We start from the raw sequence: 18,101 nt of genomic DNA, 5'->3' as shown, positions 1-18,101 counted from the left end.
TGAGATGAACCCAGGTCCTCCCATCCTGTCCCTACTGGGCTGAGTTCTAGTGATGTAGAGCAGAGGGTCTCAACCAGAGTGATTCTGTCTCCCCCAGGGGACACTGGACACTGGAGACACTTGGTTGACACATTGGGAGGAGAGTCCTACGGGAATCCAGTGGGTGGAGGCTGCCAGACCTCCTACGATGCAGGGATGGCTGCTGCGACAAAGATCCGGCCCCAATGTCAACAGAGCTGATGCTGACACACGTTGGTACAGAGGAGTCCAAGCTGAGGTGCCTGGAGTCCAGCCCAGCAGGGAGAAGGGCTGTGCCCATCCTGCCTGGAGGGACAGGACGGCTGGGGGTCCCCACAGAGCAGTGAACTCAACCAAGGCCTGGGTGAGCAGCAGCGTGGGGTTCAGGCCAGCATCTCTGCCCAGGTTGGGAACTTGCTCTCTTCCTGGCACGCTCCCTACACATGGCCTGCTTTCGTTTGTACTCTGCTGCCTCGGCCAGAATCCCACGCCTCGCGTTTAGGTCTGTCGAGACCTTGCCCATCCGGGAAACCTTCTGGGAGTCTCACCCAGAAGAAGGTGTTCGCTCCTCAACCAAGGGTGGGAGTACCTTGGATCCTCCCTGGCATCAACCCAGAACTTTGCTGTCAGTGCAGCTGGCAGCTTCTCTGAGAGACTCTGTGCATTGACCTCCCCACAGACCGACCCAGGGACAAGAAGGTGCAGGCCTTGGCTTTTATTAAAATTAGACCTGTGGGCTTCCCAGCCTCTTGGGAGCCCAAGTCTCGGATCAGCCTGGCCTCCCACGTACAGGTGGCTGACCTGAGTTGGAGCAGGCTGCAAGGGCTTCTCTTTTTTTTCTGTTCCTCCCACGGGACCTCCTCCTCCCTCCTCCCCCCCCCCCTTGAGTTTTCCTGAGGCCCAGGCTCTGGTGCTGGGCAGCTGCTGGGGTGTCTCTGTGGGGTGACTCCTGGTGAGGGCTGAGCCCTTCCTCTCTGGACCTGCCTCCCTCTCCTGAGCCATCCTTTCCTCTCCCGTCCCGAGCTGGGACAGCCAGTCCTGCCATCAGATCCCTATGGTCTCTCCAGAGCCCCAGAGCGGGTTCTCTTGCACACGGGACATGTGGACTCCTCTGAGGCCCCCCAGGACCTCTTCGGCCTGAGCCCCAAGCCTTCTGGCGGACCAGGCTGGGAGGCGGCACCCTTGGCCGGGTCCACGCTGGAACTGGAAGCTGAAGAAAGTGGACGGAGAGGAATCACTCAGAGGGACTGAAGGGAGGTTGTTAGCCCATCCTATGACCACCGCACCCCCCACCCCGAACCTGGCATTCTTCAGAATAGGAAAGGAGGAGCAGTTCTCCAGAAAGAGAGCCCTAAGGAAGGGAGGAGAAAGAAGGAAATGGATGGTTCAAGCCAGAAGGATCCTTGTCTAACTCAGCCCCCTCATTTTACAAATGGGCAAACTGAAGCTGGGGGTGGGGTGGTGGGGATGAAGTTGTCCAAGGTCCCTCATTGAAGGCAAAGCTGGGATAGGAACCCAGGAACCTCGGGAGTGAAGAAGGGCCCATCTGGGTCCATCTGAGTCCCCAACAAACCCTTCTCTGGGTCTTATCCTCCTGTCCCCAGCCCTGCCTCACCTGGATTTTCCAGGCTGTCCCCGGGCACTTGAGTTTCCAGAAGAACTGAGCGGTGGCTGTCCCCTGGGCCCAAAGTCCCGTGTGGCAGGTCTAGGGGCCAGGCCATACCCTTGGGCGGTGGGAGGCAGCCCCTGGCCATGAGCTGGCCCAGCCAGTGGCTCTCACCCTGGCCGGCGGGCTGCATGTGGCTCGGCAGGTAGAGACCCAGGCCCCGGAGGTGACGCAGCCGGAAGTTCTTGGGCTTGCTTCCCTGGGCACCGGGGCACTGCTGCTGGGCCCCCAGGCCCCCCTCGTAGATGTTGGGTGGCGTGTCGGGGTGGCTGGGATGTCCTCGGGCCCAGCTCACTGCATCTGCAGAGGGAACAGCAGGAGGGTGGTGGCTCGCAGGCCGCGGCAGCCACGAGGGGAGAACACAGTCACGTGCTTTAAGGCCAGCTCGCGTAATGGGCACCACCCGCGGCTTGCCGAGCCTCGGCCTGCCTGTCCGCCAAACAGGCTCAGTCCTCTGCCTCCCGCCAACCCTCACCCAACGTGTTACTCCTCTTCCCTTTCCCATCCGACAGGGAGGTCTGAGAAGCCCGAGACCGTGGCACAAAGGTTTTTTTCAGGATTTTCAAGCCCTTTCTACCACCCATTTTTGCCCCCCTAGCCTAGAAACGGCATTCTAGTGTCAGTATAGAAATTGCACAGTGGGTCCAGGCCCGCTGTGGGATCACACAGCCTAGACCATTGGCCATTGCCCTCTCCCAAGCATGCATGTCCCTGAGGCCACTCCGGTGGCTTTGGGCCCAGGTTGGGAAAGGAGGGCCTCTCTCCTCCTGCCACTCCTCCCTGCAGCCGGGCACCTTCTCTTATGCGCAGCTCAGAGAACGCACAGACCAAGGCTTCCATGGAGGGCCAGCGTGGTGGGGGAGGAGCTGCTGGGCCTCCTGTGCAGCAGGGCTCGGCTCTCCCCTGCCTGGGTCTGCACGTCTCCCGTGGCAACCGGCTCTGTGATGTCAAACGGAACACTCCCAGCCTTCCTGGACCCCCAAGTTTGGGAGAGCATGATGCTCTGGGGTAGGGCAAGGGTGGGTGGAGGGCAAGGGAAGGGGGTGGAATCCTAGAGGAGGTCCCTGATCTGGTTTGGGACAGGCCACACAAAACAGACTCAGGTCTTGAAGGCCGGAGAGTCACTCCCTCAGTGACCTCTTGGGGTGTCAGTTTGCTCATCCGTGGGTGGGAAATGAGACTCTAAGGGCACAGACTTGGTGAGATCTGAGCCAGTGCTTTGAGCCTGCTGAGAAGGTGGTTTGGGGTGGCGCAAGTCACTTAATTTTTCTAACCGTCCATTGCCCTGTAAGTTGGTGATGGGGTATCATGTGGGTCGTACCAAGTGTAAGGACGGATGTGGAGGAACTGGGGCTCTGTGCACTGCTGGGGGGCATGTAAAGTGATATGACTGCTTTGGGAGACAGTTTCTTCAAAAGTTAAACTTCTCATACACAGATACCTGTTCTCATATAGGGAAAACATGAAGTCACATGTAAAAACAAAACCTATTTGGATAAAACCATTAGAGATAAAAAGTTCAGCTCATTAGTTGCAGGACACAAGATCAACACACAAAAATTAATTGTATTTTTACATAGTAGCAAAGAAAAAGAATAAAACAGGAATAAATTTAACCGAGGAGGTGGAAGACATACTGAAAACTACAAAAGTGCTAGAAAAAAAGGGAAACATAAACACACACACACGTGTGTGTGTGTGTGTGTGTGTGTGTGTGTGTGTGTGTATCTCCTTGTTCATGGACTGAAGGTTTAACCTGGTTGAGACAGCAACACTCTCCAAAAAAGAAAAAGTTTGAAGATTCCTTACCGCTGTTTGCAACACTTACTATAATCCTACAGTAACCCAGAGTGTGGAACTGGCATAAGGATACACGTCCTAACCAATAGAATAGAAAAGAGAGTCCAGAAATAAACCTATGCATCTCTGGTCAATTGATTTTCAACAAGGGTGCCAAGATTATTCAATAGGAGAAAAATAGTCTCTTCAACAATGGTGCTGGGACAACTGGACGGCCAGATGGCAAAGAATGGAGTTGGACCCCTACCTCACATCATTTACAAACATTACCTCAAAATACAATGAAGACCTACCTGTAGGAGCTAAAACTGTAAAACTATTTAAAGAAAACACAGGGGTAAACTTCACGACCCTGGATTTGGTAGTGGTTTCTTAGATATAATAACAAAAGCACAAGCAACAAAAGAAAAAATAGATAAATTGGACCTCGTCAAAATTGAAAATTTGTGTGCTACAAAAGACACTATCAAGTGAAAAGGCTACAGAATGGGATAACCTTATAAATTATATATCTGATAAGCACAGTATCCAGAATATATAAAGAACTCTTAAAAACTCAACAAAAACCTTATCTGAAAAAAGGATGAAGAACTTGAATAGACATTTTTCCCGAAGAAGATACACAAATGGTTAGTAAGCACATGAAAAGATGTTGAACATCATTAGTCATTAGGGAATTACAAATTTAAATGATCGTGAGATACTACTTTATACCCATGAGGGTGGCTATAAGAAAAAAAAATGACAATATTAATGAAAATGTTGGAGAAGTTAGAACCTTCTTACACTGCTGGTGGGGATGTAAAATGGTGCAACCACTGTGGGAAAACAGTTTAGCAGTTCCTCTACAAGTTAAACATAGAATTGCCATACAACCCAGTAATTCCGCTCCTAGCTATATACCCCAAAGAATTGACAATAGGTTATTTCTTTATTTCGAGAGTGGGGGAGGGGCAGAGAGAGAAGGAGAGAGAGAATCCCAAGCAGGTTCTTACAAATCGTGAGATCATGACCTGAGCTGAAATTGAGTCGGACGCTTAACTAAGTGGGCCACTCAGGCACTCTAGTTTTGCTTCTTTAAAGCTTTTTTGATTTTAGTCATGCTTACTGAGATACAATTTTAGATATGGTAAAACTGACCTTTTTTTTGTGCATAGTTCTGTAAGTTTTTATAAACACCTACTGTCGTATAGTTAGCACCACGATCAAGATATAGAACAGTTCATGGGGCGCCTGGGTGGCTCAGTCGGTTAAGCGGCTGACTTTGGCTCAGGTCATGATCTCGTGGTCCATGAGTTCGAGTCCCGCGTCAGGCTCTGTGCTGACAGCTCAGAGCCTGGAGCCTGTTTCAGATTCTGTGTCTCCCTCTCTCTGACCCTCCCCCATTCATGCTCTGTCTCAAAAACAAATAAACGTTAAAAAAAAAAAAAAAGATATAGAACAGTTCCATCACCCTCCAAATATTCTTTTGCACCTACCTTCCCCTGGCAACTATTGATTTGTCTTCTTATCCAGACTGTCATGTAAATGGAATCATACACTATGTAGCCTTTTGAGTCCGGTTTCTTCCAGTTAGCATAAGGCATTGGAGTTTCAGCATTGTCCTCCTATATATATCAGCAGTTCGTTTCTTTTTTTACAGCTGAGTGGTAATCCATTATATGGATGTATCACAGTTTATCCATTCATAAATTGAGGGATGTCGTTTGAATGCTTTCAAGTTTTGGGATCAATGTTTGTGTACAGGTTTTTGTGTGAACCTAAGTTTTTGTTTCTCTTGGGCAAATACTTAGGAGTAGGATTGCTCAGCCATATATATATATATATATATTTTTTAATATTTATCTTTGAGACAGAGACAGAGCATGAGCAGGGGAGGGGCAGAGAGAGGGAGACACAGAACTGGAAGCCGGCTCCAGGCTCTGCGCTGTCAGCATAGAGTCCATCGCGGGGCTCAAACTCACAGACCATGAGATCATGACCTGAGCCAAAGTTGGCGGCCTAACCGACTGAACCACCCAGGCGCCCCAGCCATATGTTAAATATATATTTAATTTTATAAAAAATTACCGGTTTTGTAAAGTGGCTGCACTGTTTTAGATTCTCACCAATAATATACAGAAGTTCAAGTTGCTCCACATTCTTTGAAAGCGTCGCACTGTCAGGGTTTTTGAACTCCTCAACCACGTGTCATGACCTGAGCCTAAATCGGAGGCTCAACAGACTGAGCCACCCAGGCGCCCCCTTTTTGTCTGCTTTCTAACTGATGTGCTTCCTTACTGATTTTGAGAGTTCATTATGTATTCTGGATACAAATCTTCCCATCGCGTGTGTTTCGTGGATATTTTTTTCTAGACTGTGGGCTATCTTTTCATTTTCTTAAAAATGTCTTGAAGAGCAGTTTTAAATTTTGCTGCAGTCCAATGTATTTTTTTCTAAACTTTTTTTTTTTTTTTAAAGGGCTCATACTTCTGGTGTATCTAAGAGATCTTGCTCAACACAGTCACAACACGTTTCCCCTAAGTTTTCTTCTAGAAAACTATAGATTTTAAGCTTTACGTTTAGGGAAAAACAAAACTCTCCACGGAAGCGCGACCAGGTGTGTGGGCTCTATTTCGGGACTCTCTTTCAGGTCGAGCCTTTGTGCGTCGGTTCCTTCGCCCACACCAACAGGGAGGAGGGTGGCCAGAGGGTGGCACTACCTCCTCTTGGCCCGCCCTTCCGGACTCGGCACACTTCATTCACGCCCCCAGCCCCTCTCGGTCGCCTGCCTCCCACCTTGGCAGCCAGGCAGGGAGGACTCCCACGGGATCTCCCAGCGGCCAGGCCACGTGTCACGCGCATCCCTCACCTAGCAGCCCCACGCTCCCTCCACGGGCTCACGCCCACACCCACGCCCCAAAAGCCACGGTTGCCAGGACAATCCCCGGCCTGCAAAGACCGGGGCCGATTTCCGGCCTGTTGTGAAGCCCGAGCCAGCTGCGCAGGCGCGGTCGCGCCAGAGCCGCCTGTCGCCGCCTGGTGGTCAGCCTGGGTTTTCGCTCAGCTACATCCCGGGCCTCGCCCCTTCATGCTGTTGCCGCTTCTCTGGGCCTTCGGTCGCCGGTGAAGCCAGCAAGTTTACCCGTGGCAGAGAGAAATGTGCTGGGCACGTGACCCAGGAGGGAGACCCGGCTTCGTAACACTCCCGTACATTCTGTCTAGGGGAGTTGAGGAAGAAATGTGAAGCAGTACGTAGAGCGCCTAGCACAGTGTCAGGCACGTAGTAGGTGATCAGAATGTGTCCGCCAGGGCAACATGTTTGTTTGCAACGTGTGTGAAGGGTACGCAAATGCTGCACACTCGCAGCCCCTAGCCGCGACCCTCAGCGTCGCCAGACGCACCCGGCCCAGCGCCCTCTCGCTTGCGCATGCGCACGCGCGCGACCGGGCCCCTTCCGGCCCAGTCTTGTTTGGCCCCGGCCGCGCGCCGTTGCGGGCTGGGTGTGTTGCCATAGAAACCCGTGAGCGCTGAGGGCGAGCGACCCAGACTCCAGGCTGCTGGGGATCAGAGCGCCATGTCTTTCCGCGACCTCCGCAGTAAGGCATACCTGCCCGCTGTCACCTGCGTGTCCTCGGTCCGAGGCTTGCACGGCCAGAACCCCCTCTCGAGCCTGTGCGGCTCAGGGGTGTCCCTGCCCGCTGCCGCCCCCCAGCCCCCACTTCCAGGCTGGGCGCCCCAGCCTTGTCTCTGCGATGGCGGGGGGTTGTGTGTGTGCCCGCGGCCGCGTGTGGCTAGTGCGGCTGAGGAGCCGGGGTTAATTGTATCTAATTTCATAGGACTTGTATTGCCACACGGGGCTGCTCGCTGCCGTATTGGAAGACGATGAGACGTTTTTGAGTGGGGTTAGCTTAAGAGCTCAGAAAACCGAGGAGGGGACTGGTGATTGATAATAGTTGCGGCTGATATCGAATTTTTACGATCTGCCAGGTAGTTCCTGTTGTGCGTGTGCATCGTTTCATTTACTCCTCGGAGCTACTCTGTGCTCCTGTATTTTTTTTTTTAATTTTTGTTTTTTTTTTCAACGTTTATTTATTTTTGGGACAGAGAGAGACAGAGCATGAGCGGGGGAGGGGCAGAGAGAGAGGGAGACACAGAATCGGAAACAGGCTCCAGGCTCTGAGCCATCAGCCCAGAGCCTGACGCGGGGCTCGAACTCACGGACCGCGAGATCGTGACCCGGCTGAAGTCGGACGCTCAACCGACCGCGCCACCCAGGCGCCCCTGTGCTCCTGTATTTAGAGAGGAGGAAACGGGCAGCCAGGTCAGGTAACTCGGTCAGAGGACACAGGCGGTGAGAGCTGGCGCTGGAGTTTGAATTCAGGTTGTCTAACTTCCAAAGCCTGCGTGCTTCCTAACAGAGCTGGTGAGGAGAGGGGAGCCCAGACGCCTTTGCTGGAAGGGTGGGGAAGTGGCATCCGGATAAGAGAATTCGTTACTCATTCTTTGGAGCACCTGTTACACACCAGGCGTTTTACATTCAATACGGTATTTTAGTCCTCGCTTTGGCAGTGAGGTCGGTAGTGTAATCGGGATGAAATACTTTGAGCCACAGGGAGGTAAAGTTGCTTGCTTTAGGTCACGCAGCTAGAACCGGGTGGAACCAACGATCCGGACTTGGCACTGTGTGAATCGGATTCTCTTGCCTTTTATGCACCGTCGTTTTCTGAATCTGAAGCGGTCGAGCAGACTGGCTCCACCTGCGTGGGTGGAGCCGGTGATTGCCAAGGTGGGGTGGTCTGGGGTGAGTCTCTGCTGCCAGTTTTCCAACCGAATTGCTGCAAATGTCACCATTAACGCTTACTCCTTTCAGTGGTGACTGCGGGCATCGCGTTTCATTGACACCCCTGGTAGCACCATGGTGTGAATTACGACCTCTGGGATTTGCGGGGTCTGGGGGGACTGTGCGTTGTAGAGACCGGTTTCTGCCCCCCCACAGTTAGAGGAGGCCGAGGCCAGCGTTCTGCTAGGGGACGCTCAATGGAGTTGTGTTGCGGGGGAAGGTATAAGAAGGGAATTTCTGAACATTTTGCCCTTAATGAACGGCAAGCTGTGTGCAATTTACGGTAAGAGTCTCAAATGGTCCCCATTTTGCGGAATTAACCGAACCTGACAACTCAATAGGAGGACGGATTTAGGCAGTTCCTGGCTGTGTGGTGGGAAGACTGCCACATGATTTAGCCCCACTCTGTTCACATTTCCCAGAAAACAGTGACAGAGGCCCTCTGTGCCTTTGCTCTTTCCTTTGCTCGTACCTTCTCTTCTGTTGCCTGCTGACAACCAACCTAACCTCCGGTGCCCAGGAAGTTTATTTGTGAACGTCGCTGAGATATTTTGAACCTTCAGGAAGGGCGAGGACAGGCATTCTGTAGCCAGAAGCGCACCGAATATAGACCTTGGCACGTTGTGGAAACGCAAAAAACGTTTGTTGTGTTCATTTGCTCCTTCTGCTCAAAGCTTAGTGACCACCACCTCCGGTTTCGAAAAGTATTAGTAGTGTTGTTTCTTGTTCTGGTGTATAAAAAAAAAAATCTAAGTATTGCTGTATAGTTCCACCAGTCTCTTTAAGATTTCTTTAAATATGCAATTAACCTTTAAAATTTGGGTTATATAGGACCTTAGTCCTATATGCTCACTAAACAAAGATAAAAAAGACAACTCCACAATAACTCAGGTGAACTTCTCCCTGACCACCATCACCTCTAAACATAAACACTGTTCACATGTAATGTATTTTTTCCTTATGACCGTGTATAAAGCCAGGTGCAGCGGGATCCTCGGGCAGAGTCGTGACACTGAGGCTTTTCTTTCCGGGAAGCAACTTTATTCTTGCCGGCACTGCTCAGTTGGGTTCGTACCCGAAGAACTGAGCCCCCAGTGCCTCGTGGTGTAGTTTTTTAAATCTATTTTTTACTTCTTTGTCTCCCATATATGGTAAGACACAAACACGTAGTCTGAACTAGGGGGTCTCCTGTTACAAGGTCGTGACGGATGTTGTCACGTACGTGTGGTACGTGTATAGCCAGGTTGCCTTGAGGTTTTGGTTTTTTTTTTTTTCTCCTTAGGGAGGGAACCCTGCCCCACAAGTAATTCTCATTTTGAATAGTACAGAGAAAGATATCCAAGAGAAATGACCTATCAAAGACAGATTCACAGCCGGTCCCTAAACTCTGTTATAATGTAAAGCTTTTACTTTGCCCTCCCGTTGAACTTAAATGTTTTTCAGGAAGCAGAGGAGGTATTTCAACTTTCATCTCCTTTTTACTTTCCCTCTTAGAGAGTTGATAAATAGTCCCCCAAACTGTCACTATGTTGGGAATAACCAGGGAAAGCAAGGGAATTGTCGAAGTTAATAAGTGGTTGGTCTTTGATGGGGAACTGACTGAATTGTTTTACCTTTGGACAGATTTCACAGAGATGATGAGAGCCTTGGGATACCCTCGACATATCTCTATGGAAAATTTCCGCACACCAAATTTTGGACTTGTGTCTGAAGTGCTTCTTTGGCTGGTGAAACGGTTAGAACTTTTATTGAGGTCTAAGAATGAATACCATATTCCATAGCTACCAAGAATAGGATACCGTTGTAAAGCAAAAGGAAGAATTCAATAAATTAAAAAAATTTTTTTTAACGTTTATTTATTTTTGAGAGAGAAAGAGAGGGAGAGAGACAGACAGAATACAAAGCAGGCTCCAGGCTAGCTGTCTGCGTGGAGCCCAATGCGGGGCTCGAACCCACGAACTGTGAGATCATGACCTGAGCCGAAGTTGGACACTTAACCAACTGAGCCACCCGGGCGCCCCAAGAATTCAATAAATCGTGAGTTTGACAGACTCCTTTGTAACCTGTTAAAAATCAGGGGAGTATAGCGGCGCCTGGGTGGCTCAGTCGTTCAAGTGTCTGACTTCAGCTCAGGTCATGATCTCATGGTTCGTGGGTTCAGGCCCCACGTAGGGCTCTGTGCTGAGACCTCAGAGCCTGGAACCTGCTTCCAATTCTGTGTCTACCTCTCTCTACCCCTCCCCTGCTTGTTGTCTGTCTCTCAAAAATAAATAAATGTTAAAAAAAAAAAAAAAATCAGTGGAGTACCAAGAACACTGTGGTAGAAGGGAATATACCAGGCAGTGGTAAAAGAAGATTTCTTAGTCGGAAGCATGCACTGCGCTCAGGTCCAAGCGCATCTCCGTGCTCTCACTTCACAGGGAGTGATGGTCTCTCCACACACTTTGATGAGTACTGGAGTAGAAATTACCAAGGTTTAAATTTCATCTTGTGTGAGAAATCTACCACGATTCAGGGTTGGCAGACTTTTCTAAGGGGATTGTGACTATTTTAGCTGTCACAGGCTACATAAAATCTTTGTTGCAAATTCTTACACGTGTTTTGTTTGTGATAGATAATCCTCGAAAAGTGTAAAAACCCTTCTTAGCATGCAGGCTGCCTAGAAAGAGACTGCTGGCTTCTGACCCCTGGCGGGTCGTCATTGGCACCTGTAACTCCGCGCTTCCCAACCTCACGCGTTAGCCCTGTGTCAAGGACTGTCGGCTAGAGTAATGGTTCTGATTATGTTAATTACACTTTCAGGTCTGAGACAGATTTAAGTTTGTATGCTGAGCCCCAGACTTGATTTTTGGAATCCCATAAATCTGTTCTTAGGTGAGGACTCACTCCCTTGAGTGTTTAGCATTTTATGCTGCTTTTGAGGTCTCTCTTAACCTTGCCCCCTTAGCTGGGGACTCCAAGAGCTAATTGTCACAGGTCCCCTCAGCTTCCTGCTTTCTCTTGTGTTAACTTTCCACTTAATTAACTTGTGTCTTTTCTTTCTGTGAAAGGTATGAACCTCACACTGACATCCCTTCAGATGTGGAGACTGAACAAGACCGAGTTTTCTTCATTAAGGCAATCGCCCAGTTCATGGTTAGTTCCCAGCTTTGTGACAGAGTGATAACACTGACCCCACTGGAGAGGAGTCCTCGTTAGGGCCGCTTGCGGGTTTCTGACCGCCTCCCGTTAGCAGGTTTCCGGTAGCCGTTTCACCAGCACAGAGTTTTGGGGTTCTGTTTTTAGTTCATTGTTTGTTAAGAATTCTATTTCGTTAGTTCCGAATGGGTAATAGATGTCGTGGTTCAACATTTTTTAAAAATGTGAAACAGTAGAATGGCTTATTTATCCTGCCTGCCCGTTGACCCAGTTCCGTCCCCAGTCGCATCTTCCAGAGTTTCTTTATGCATAGGTAAGCAAATACACTATACATTCTTTGCCCTTCCTTCACACACATGGTGTTTGGGATCTTGCTTTCTTAATGGTACATTTTGGAGAACTTTCCAAATACAAATACAGCTTCCTCATTCTTTCTTATAGCTGAGTAGTAGTGCTTTTCTGGGTATACCATGATTTATGTGGTTTATACACAGATAGGCATTCAGACGTTTGAAACTTTGGCTCTCTGAAACAGCGCTGTCGTGAATAACCTGTACATACCATTTTCTTCATGACTGCGTCTCTAGCATGAGTCCTTAGGGTTGGAATTGTTGGGGCGAAGATAATGTGCATTTGTAATTTTCTTGTCCCTTACCAAATTGCTCTCCATCCAGATGGCGTCCGTTGACACACCCGCTTGCAGTGCTTGAGCCGCTTGAAAGTTTGACCCTTAACACAGTCAGGTTACTGGAGAGAGATTTTCAAATTACCTACATAGGATTTGATTTAGATTTTTCGTGGAAAGGGCCTTAAACTGTTACCCTTCTTTTGTCTGAAAATAGGCCACCAAGGCACATATAAAACTCAATACCAAGAAGCTTTATCAGGCAGATGGGTACGCAGTGAGAGAACTTCTCAAGATCACCTCTGTCCTTTATAACGCCATGAAGACCAAAGGGCTGGAGGGCTCGAAGATAGGAGAAGAGGACGTCGGCAAATTCAAGTTTGATCTCGGCTCAAAGGTGAGGACCACGAAAGGCTCCTGGTGAGGGACGGAGTATTTATTTCTTAGAGTCTGAAATGGACCCTGTCAGATACTCCCGGCGCCACTTCTTTCCTTACGCCTTAACTGAGAGCAGTTTTTCAGTTTTGCACTCGTCGGCACTTGGATACAAACAGAAGCCGCGGTAAATTAATCCAGCTCCTTATCGAAAGCCCGCTCTATGCCAGGCACAGTTCAGGCGCAGGGGATCTGGGCATGAACATCGAGGACGGAAGCCCGCTCTTCCTGTGGCTCAGTTAGGGGCGTCAGACTAAACCACACAGCGGAAGGAATGTCAGGTCACAGGTGGCCGATGTGTGGGGAACTGTAAAGCAGGGCAGGGGTGGGGAGGGCCGGGGCAGGTGTCTTCAGTAGGGAGATGGGAGAGGTGCCATCTTCAGCAGGAGGACGGGAAGGGATTTGAAATTCTGTGTTAAGAGCATCACTCTGGCCGCTGGGGTGAGATCAGACTGAGGGGGGAGGTGAGGGTGGAGGTGGACCTGTTACAAAGCAAGAGATGACAGTGACTTTGAACCAAGTGGGTGACGTCAGGAGCTCAGCCGAGGTAGGAGGGAGCTGAGTTGCCAGGCACCGGAGTCTTGGTTCAAGCAGCAAGTCAGAAGTGGAAGTTAAGTCCTGAGTCACTTACTGTCATGGTTTGGGCAAGGGGCTAAAAGCAGAGGAAGTGTCCGTCCCCCCCCCCCGGCCCCCCCCCCGACGCCATTCCTTTTTCTCCCAGGAGAGGGCGCACCAGTCGAGGGTTGTGTCCTGAGGGAGCTCTGAACAAAAGGCTCCAGCAGTTTTCGCCCTGAGGTGGGGGAGGACCAGGAGTGGCAGAGTGGTGGGTGCTGGGTCTTTGGGGAGAGTGTCCTCGGGTTTTCTCCCCGGCTCCCTAACAGGGAAGCCTGGGAGGCACCAGAGAGGACCTCAGCCCGAGGCCGCGGATGGGAGACCTGGGAGGGGAGGCCCTGGGGCTAGGAAGGTGGATATTTTGTAGGAACCGGTGGGTCAGGGGGCCGGAGTCCTTGACTGCCACTCCCGTCAGAGCCTGCAGCGAGGAGTCTCTTCTGGTGCGCGGTGGGCGCAGCTCTCCCCGTGGGGCCTGCCAGGGAAAACCTTGGCGGTCGCCCGTGGTCAGGCCAGAGAAACCACACCTAAGTTTTTAAAAAAAAATTTTTTTTTTCAACGTTTATTTATTTTTGGGACAGAGAGAGTCAGAGCATGAACGGGGGAGGGGCAGAGAGAGAGGAAGACACAGAATCGGAAACAGGCTCCAGGCTCCGAGCCATCCGCCCAGAGCCTGACGCGGGGCTCGAACTCACAGACCGCGAGATCGTGACCTGGCTGAAGTCGGACGCTTAACCGACTGCGCCACCCAGGCGCCCCCACACCTAGGGGCTATGGAAAGAAGTGACCGGAAGTTAGAACCTTCTTTGAACGTACATCTTGGGGGCTTGGATGTGAGTTGAGAGAAAACAGACAGTGCAAGGAAGATCCTATAGCCACGCTGTCCGGTAGAACTGTCTGTGATGATGGATGGGTTCTTTATCCGCACCGCACGGTACGGCAGCCACTAGCCACGCGTAGCTAGCACAGCCGGGTGGGTTCTAAGTTTTTTTATTTACTTCTTTATTCATTTTTTTCTTTTCTAAATTTTATTTAATTTTAAACAATTTAACATTGAAAATGGCCACATGTGGCAAGTCCGTGCGGTATCGGACCTCCTAGCTCTAAAGTCTTTGGTCTGAGCACCGGAACCGACCAAGTTGCCGGTTTCCCAAACGGAGGGGAGCATGGAAGGAGCGGGCTTGGTGGGAAGGGTGGGGCGTTTGGTCTGGAACACGTTCAGTGTGAGGTGTCGGGCCTCAGGTCACAGATGGCGTTAGGGCTAGAACTCAGGAGGCAGTGTGACTAGAAAGACTTCGGGGGACCAGTCTCTGATGTACTCCAGGCCCGGAAGCGGGGGAGGTGAGACTCCCGCGGAGAAAACCAGATCTTTGCTGCCGTGAGGCGGGTGCAGCTGGGGCTGAAGGAAGCAGAAGCGGGAAGAGAGTCCTCAGCTGTGAATGAAGAGGGAGCCTTGTTGCTGGTGGTCTGGGAATAAGAGGGGGTGACATGTAATTGCAAGAGAGCAAGAGGGAGCAGAGCAAGGAACATCGGGGCTCTTTGGAAAACGTCGCAGATGCAAGGAAGAGGGGGTGACCTGTGAACCCTAAGAAAGAAGCTTGTGCTCAGACCACGGGCCGTCATCTTCACGGCAGCAGCTGCCACCCTTGAGGGAGCCGGGCGCTGCTGTAGGGCTGTGGGCGCGTTACGTCACGTGGGCCTTAGCGGCCCCGTGCGGCCCGTCCAGAGGCGGGAGCTCGGGGGGTGGGAGCGATGAACGCGGGACACCAGGGTTCTGCGGTAGGACGTGTGCCTCTCCGGTTGTCCCTCCTGTGGTCACCCTGCTACCTTCGGGGTCCCCTGTTGGGACCGAGTCGGAATAGGAAGCATGTCCCTTTCACCCTCCTACACTTCCTGGTTGAGGAATACATTTGACTTGGCATTTGGATTTTCGGAGAGCCCCACGTGTCCTGGGAGTGCGCCTCCGCAGGGTGTAACATGTGTCCCGTGCAAAACATGTTCAGTAGTCAGGTATCCTGACGGGAGACAGGAATCGATGTTAACAAACTGATTATTCTGAATGTCTGTTAACGTATCACCGAGGTTTCCGTTTTTGATATTTTTCCTTCCAGATTGCAGACTTGAAAGCAGCCAGGCAGCTTGCTTCTGAGATCACATCCAGAGGGGCCTCTCTGTATGACCTGCTGGGCAAGGAGGTGGAGCTGAGGGTAAGCAGTATTCGGATGCTTGAATACTTCCTCAACGAAGCATTTTTCAGCGTTTCCTTTCCAGTTCTGCTTTTCCCGGTCCTTCTGATTTCATTAAACCATACCTGACTGGGGCTCCTGGGTGGCTCAGTCGGTTGAGTGTCCGACTTTGGCTCGGGTCATGATCTCGCAGTTCATGAGTTTGAGCCCTGCGTCAGGCTGTGTGCTGACAGCTCAGAGCCTGGAGCCTGCTTCGGATTCTGTGTCTCCCTCTCTCTCTGCCCCACCCTTGCTTGCGCTCTCTCTCTCTCTGTCTCTCAAAAATGAGTAAACGTTAAGTGTGTATATATACATATATATCTACACACACACACACACACACACACACACACACACACACACACACACACACATATATACATACATATAAATGTACCTGCTTAAATGAGATCCCGTGCTGGGAAGTAATACACAGCGTTAGCTGCCATTCTTGCTTCTAGGGCCACTGGTCTGTTTTTAATAGCTGTGGCTTCTAGTTCACAAATAGCAGTTATGTAGCATGTTGCTGGAACTTTCCTCCTTGTGCCCATAGCAGACTTTGCTGATCATGGTGCTTTATCCTGGGGAACTCAGCATTCTTGTCTACATAGTGCTCTTCTGAGCCCATGGTTCCCAAACCTTGCTTCCCGGTAGAATCACGTGTGTGTGGATACCAGCTTCTGTTCTGATGTCATTGGTTTGGAGTATGACGTAGGCATTGGAAGTTAGAAGTCTCCGGATGATTCTGACGTGCAGCAGGTTTGGGGAGCCCATGACCTAGGCAGTCCCAACCACTCAGCTGAAGTGGATGTTATGGTTAAAATTCATTTGCAATGCTTGTTTCAGCCAGCGCCCATCAAGGAGAATGCTTCATCCACTACATGTAAGGAGCTGTTTAAGAGCGTGCTTCCTAAAACCCTTCCAGAGCTCCTATAGTCCTTTTAAATCACCTGATGTCCACGTTGTCCCCCAAACCAGTGAGTCAGAATGTCTGGGGCTAAGAGCCAGGCATCCAGCTTTTAAAGATCTCCGGGTGATTCCAATGTGCGGCAGAGTTTGGGAGCCACTGGTTGAAGAAGAAATGGATGCTGTTTAACTCTTACGTGTAAAGACGTATGTCATTGGAAGCACACGTGCTCACATCTCACGTTTTTAAGTTCAATGCGGTTAATTCATCTCGTTCTGGTCTGGTATGTCAGCCGTGGCCTCTCACTTCCTGGTCTATGTTCTGGCATCACTGATGAAGTATGATAGTGTTTTTTCTCTTGCTTTTCATTTCTGCTCCAGGAGTGGTCTGGAAGCAGGGTACTTGGGTACCAGCTCACCATCCCTGCTCTCGATACGGTAACCTGGTGGTGGCCGCCCGGTGAAGGGCAGTTGGCAGAACACAACGGCCGCTCCCGTCTAATAGCTCATTCAGTTAACAAGGCAGCTCTAGGCTTTCTGGGTTCTTTGTTTTCTATTTTTTATTTATTTTATTTTATTTATTTACTTTTTAATTTTTAACATCTACCCTTGAGAGAATGAGAGAGACAGAGACAGCGTGAGTGGGGGAGGGGCAGAGAGAGCGGGAGACACAGGATCCGAAGCGGGCTCCAGGCTCCGAGCCATCAGCACAGAGCCCGATGCGGGGCTCGAACTCACGGACCGTGAGATCATGACCCGAGCCGAAGTCAGATAGATGCTTAACCGACCGAGCCCCTCAGGTGCCTGTGTTTTCTCTTTATAGTGCAGGAGGGCACGTGTGTCTACACATGATTCTAAGAGACCTAGAGACGAGAGCTGGTCACTTGCTAATTGCCACAGAGCTGTAGCTTCATTGTGAGACTTGAACCGGGATTCCACTGGGGACTCTTTCAGCACCATCCTCTAATGAATTGAAATAATCAGTGGCCGGACTGTTGCCATGGGAGCCATGAATATGGAACTTCTCAAATTCTGTATACAGTCGTGGTCTGAGGAGGATCCCCTGTCCAGTATTTGTTTTTCATGTACTCACCGAGGACTAGTATCAGTCACGGGCAAGGCACCATGCTCTGTGTCCTTGAATAGGTCATGGTCCCTGCCGTCTGTAGTTTTCCACAGTGGGGGAGATGAGAGGCGCTGTGGAATGAAGGAAGCCCAAGACAGTTTGGGAACGTGCTGCAGAAACCTCAGAACTGCGTCCACGTTAAAATCCCACGGCTCAGAGAATTTCCCGGTACTGGTATGATAGGCACAGATGCCTCCCGTGATTGGTTAGTGGTTAATGCTAGGGGGCAGGACCAAGGTGACTCCTCTCGTTGGCTGCAGATGTCGGTGACAGGCAACTTAGAGGGAATTAATCACAGGAAGGATCCTAGAGGCTGGCAGGGGGTTCAGACGGCAGGTTGAGCTGCACTTGTTTGGGGTTCCCACGAATGAATATAGGTAAAGAAGCAAACTTGGGAGTAAAGATGATAGAGGTGGGCTGAGTTTTGTCTGTGGCGTTGTGGGGACGTGGGGCCTGTAACTGAGGAAGGCCCAGGGAGCTGGAGGGAGGCCAGGTTGGCATTAGGGTTAGAAGAACGTTTGGAGGAATTGCTAGAAGAAGGGGTTTTGCATCAGAGGTCCACAATGTAATGGGACTTTAGAGCACTAGTCCATAAGCTGTATCTACATCTAGGAATTGGTTTTGAGAATTCCTCTTCTATTTTTTTTTAATTTTTTTTTTTTCAACGTTTATTTATTTTTGGGACAGAGAGAGGCAGAGCATGAACGGGGGAGGGGCAGAGAGAGAGGGAG

General features: G+C 50.4%; 2 protein-coding genes across 6 annotated transcripts in view; one reads left to right on the top strand and one right to left on the bottom strand.

The window, feature by feature from the left end:
* Window positions 1–896: 896 nt before the first annotated feature.
* On the bottom strand, window positions 897–16,026 carry CE3H16orf90 (chromosome E3 C16orf90 homolog). Of its 4 annotated transcripts, none has more exons than XM_086692224.1 (3): window positions 15,736–16,026; window positions 1,634–1,984; window positions 897–1,228 (listed from the first exon to the last, which is right to left on the bottom strand). In XM_086692224.1, exons 2-3 carry the CDS (start codon window positions 1,815–1,817, stop codon window positions 1,071–1,073), a joined length of 342 nt encoding a protein of 113 aa, XP_086548350.1. In that variant the 5' UTR covers window positions 1,818–1,984; window positions 15,736–16,026; the 3' UTR covers window positions 897–1,070. The 4 variants fall into 4 exon arrangements, with proteins under 4 accessions (XP_086548350.1, XP_025772695.2, XP_025772694.2 ...); XM_025916910.2 differs by lacking the exon at window positions 15,736–16,026 and adding an exon at window positions 2,509–3,242; XM_025916909.2 differs by lacking the exon at window positions 15,736–16,026 and adding an exon at window positions 2,479–3,232.
* The window catches only part of IFT38 (intraflagellar transport 38), a 36,086-nt gene continuing 24,903 nt past the window's right edge, over window positions 6,919–18,101 (top strand). For both annotated transcript variants that reach the window (XM_086692205.1, XM_086692204.1), the window contains exons 1-5: window positions 6,919–7,062; window positions 9,930–10,041; window positions 11,357–11,441; window positions 12,287–12,466; window positions 15,225–15,320. In XM_086692205.1, the coding sequence (XP_086548331.1) occupies window positions 7,041–7,062; window positions 9,930–10,041; window positions 11,357–11,441; window positions 12,287–12,466; window positions 15,225–15,320 (495 nt within the window). In that variant the 5' untranslated portion in view covers window positions 6,919–7,040. The remainder of the gene's footprint in view (window positions 7,063–9,929; window positions 10,042–11,356; window positions 11,442–12,286; window positions 12,467–15,224; window positions 15,321–18,101) is intronic.

Source organism: Puma concolor, chromosome E3 (assembly GCF_028749965.1).
Source record: "Puma concolor isolate L17-30 chromosome E3, mPumCon1.1.hap2, whole genome shotgun sequence".
Lineage (NCBI taxonomy): Eukaryota > Metazoa > Chordata > Mammalia > Carnivora > Felidae > Puma > Puma concolor.
This window is presented reverse-complemented; position numbering and strand designations above follow the sequence as displayed.

Coding starts and splice junctions, on each gene's coding strand:
- CE3H16orf90 (XM_025916909.2), bottom strand. CDS start 2,845: ATGAGCAAACTGACACCCCAAGAGGTCACTGAGGGAGTGACTCTCCGG. Junction 1,985..2,478: donor TGAGCTGCGCATAAGAGAAG/GTGCCCGGCTGC, acceptor TTCCCTCTGCAG/ATGCAGTGAGCTGGGCCCGA. Junction 1,229..1,633: donor GGACAGCCTGGAAAATCCAG/GTGAGGCAGGGC, acceptor CACTTTCTTCAG/CTTCCAGTTCCAGCGTGGAC.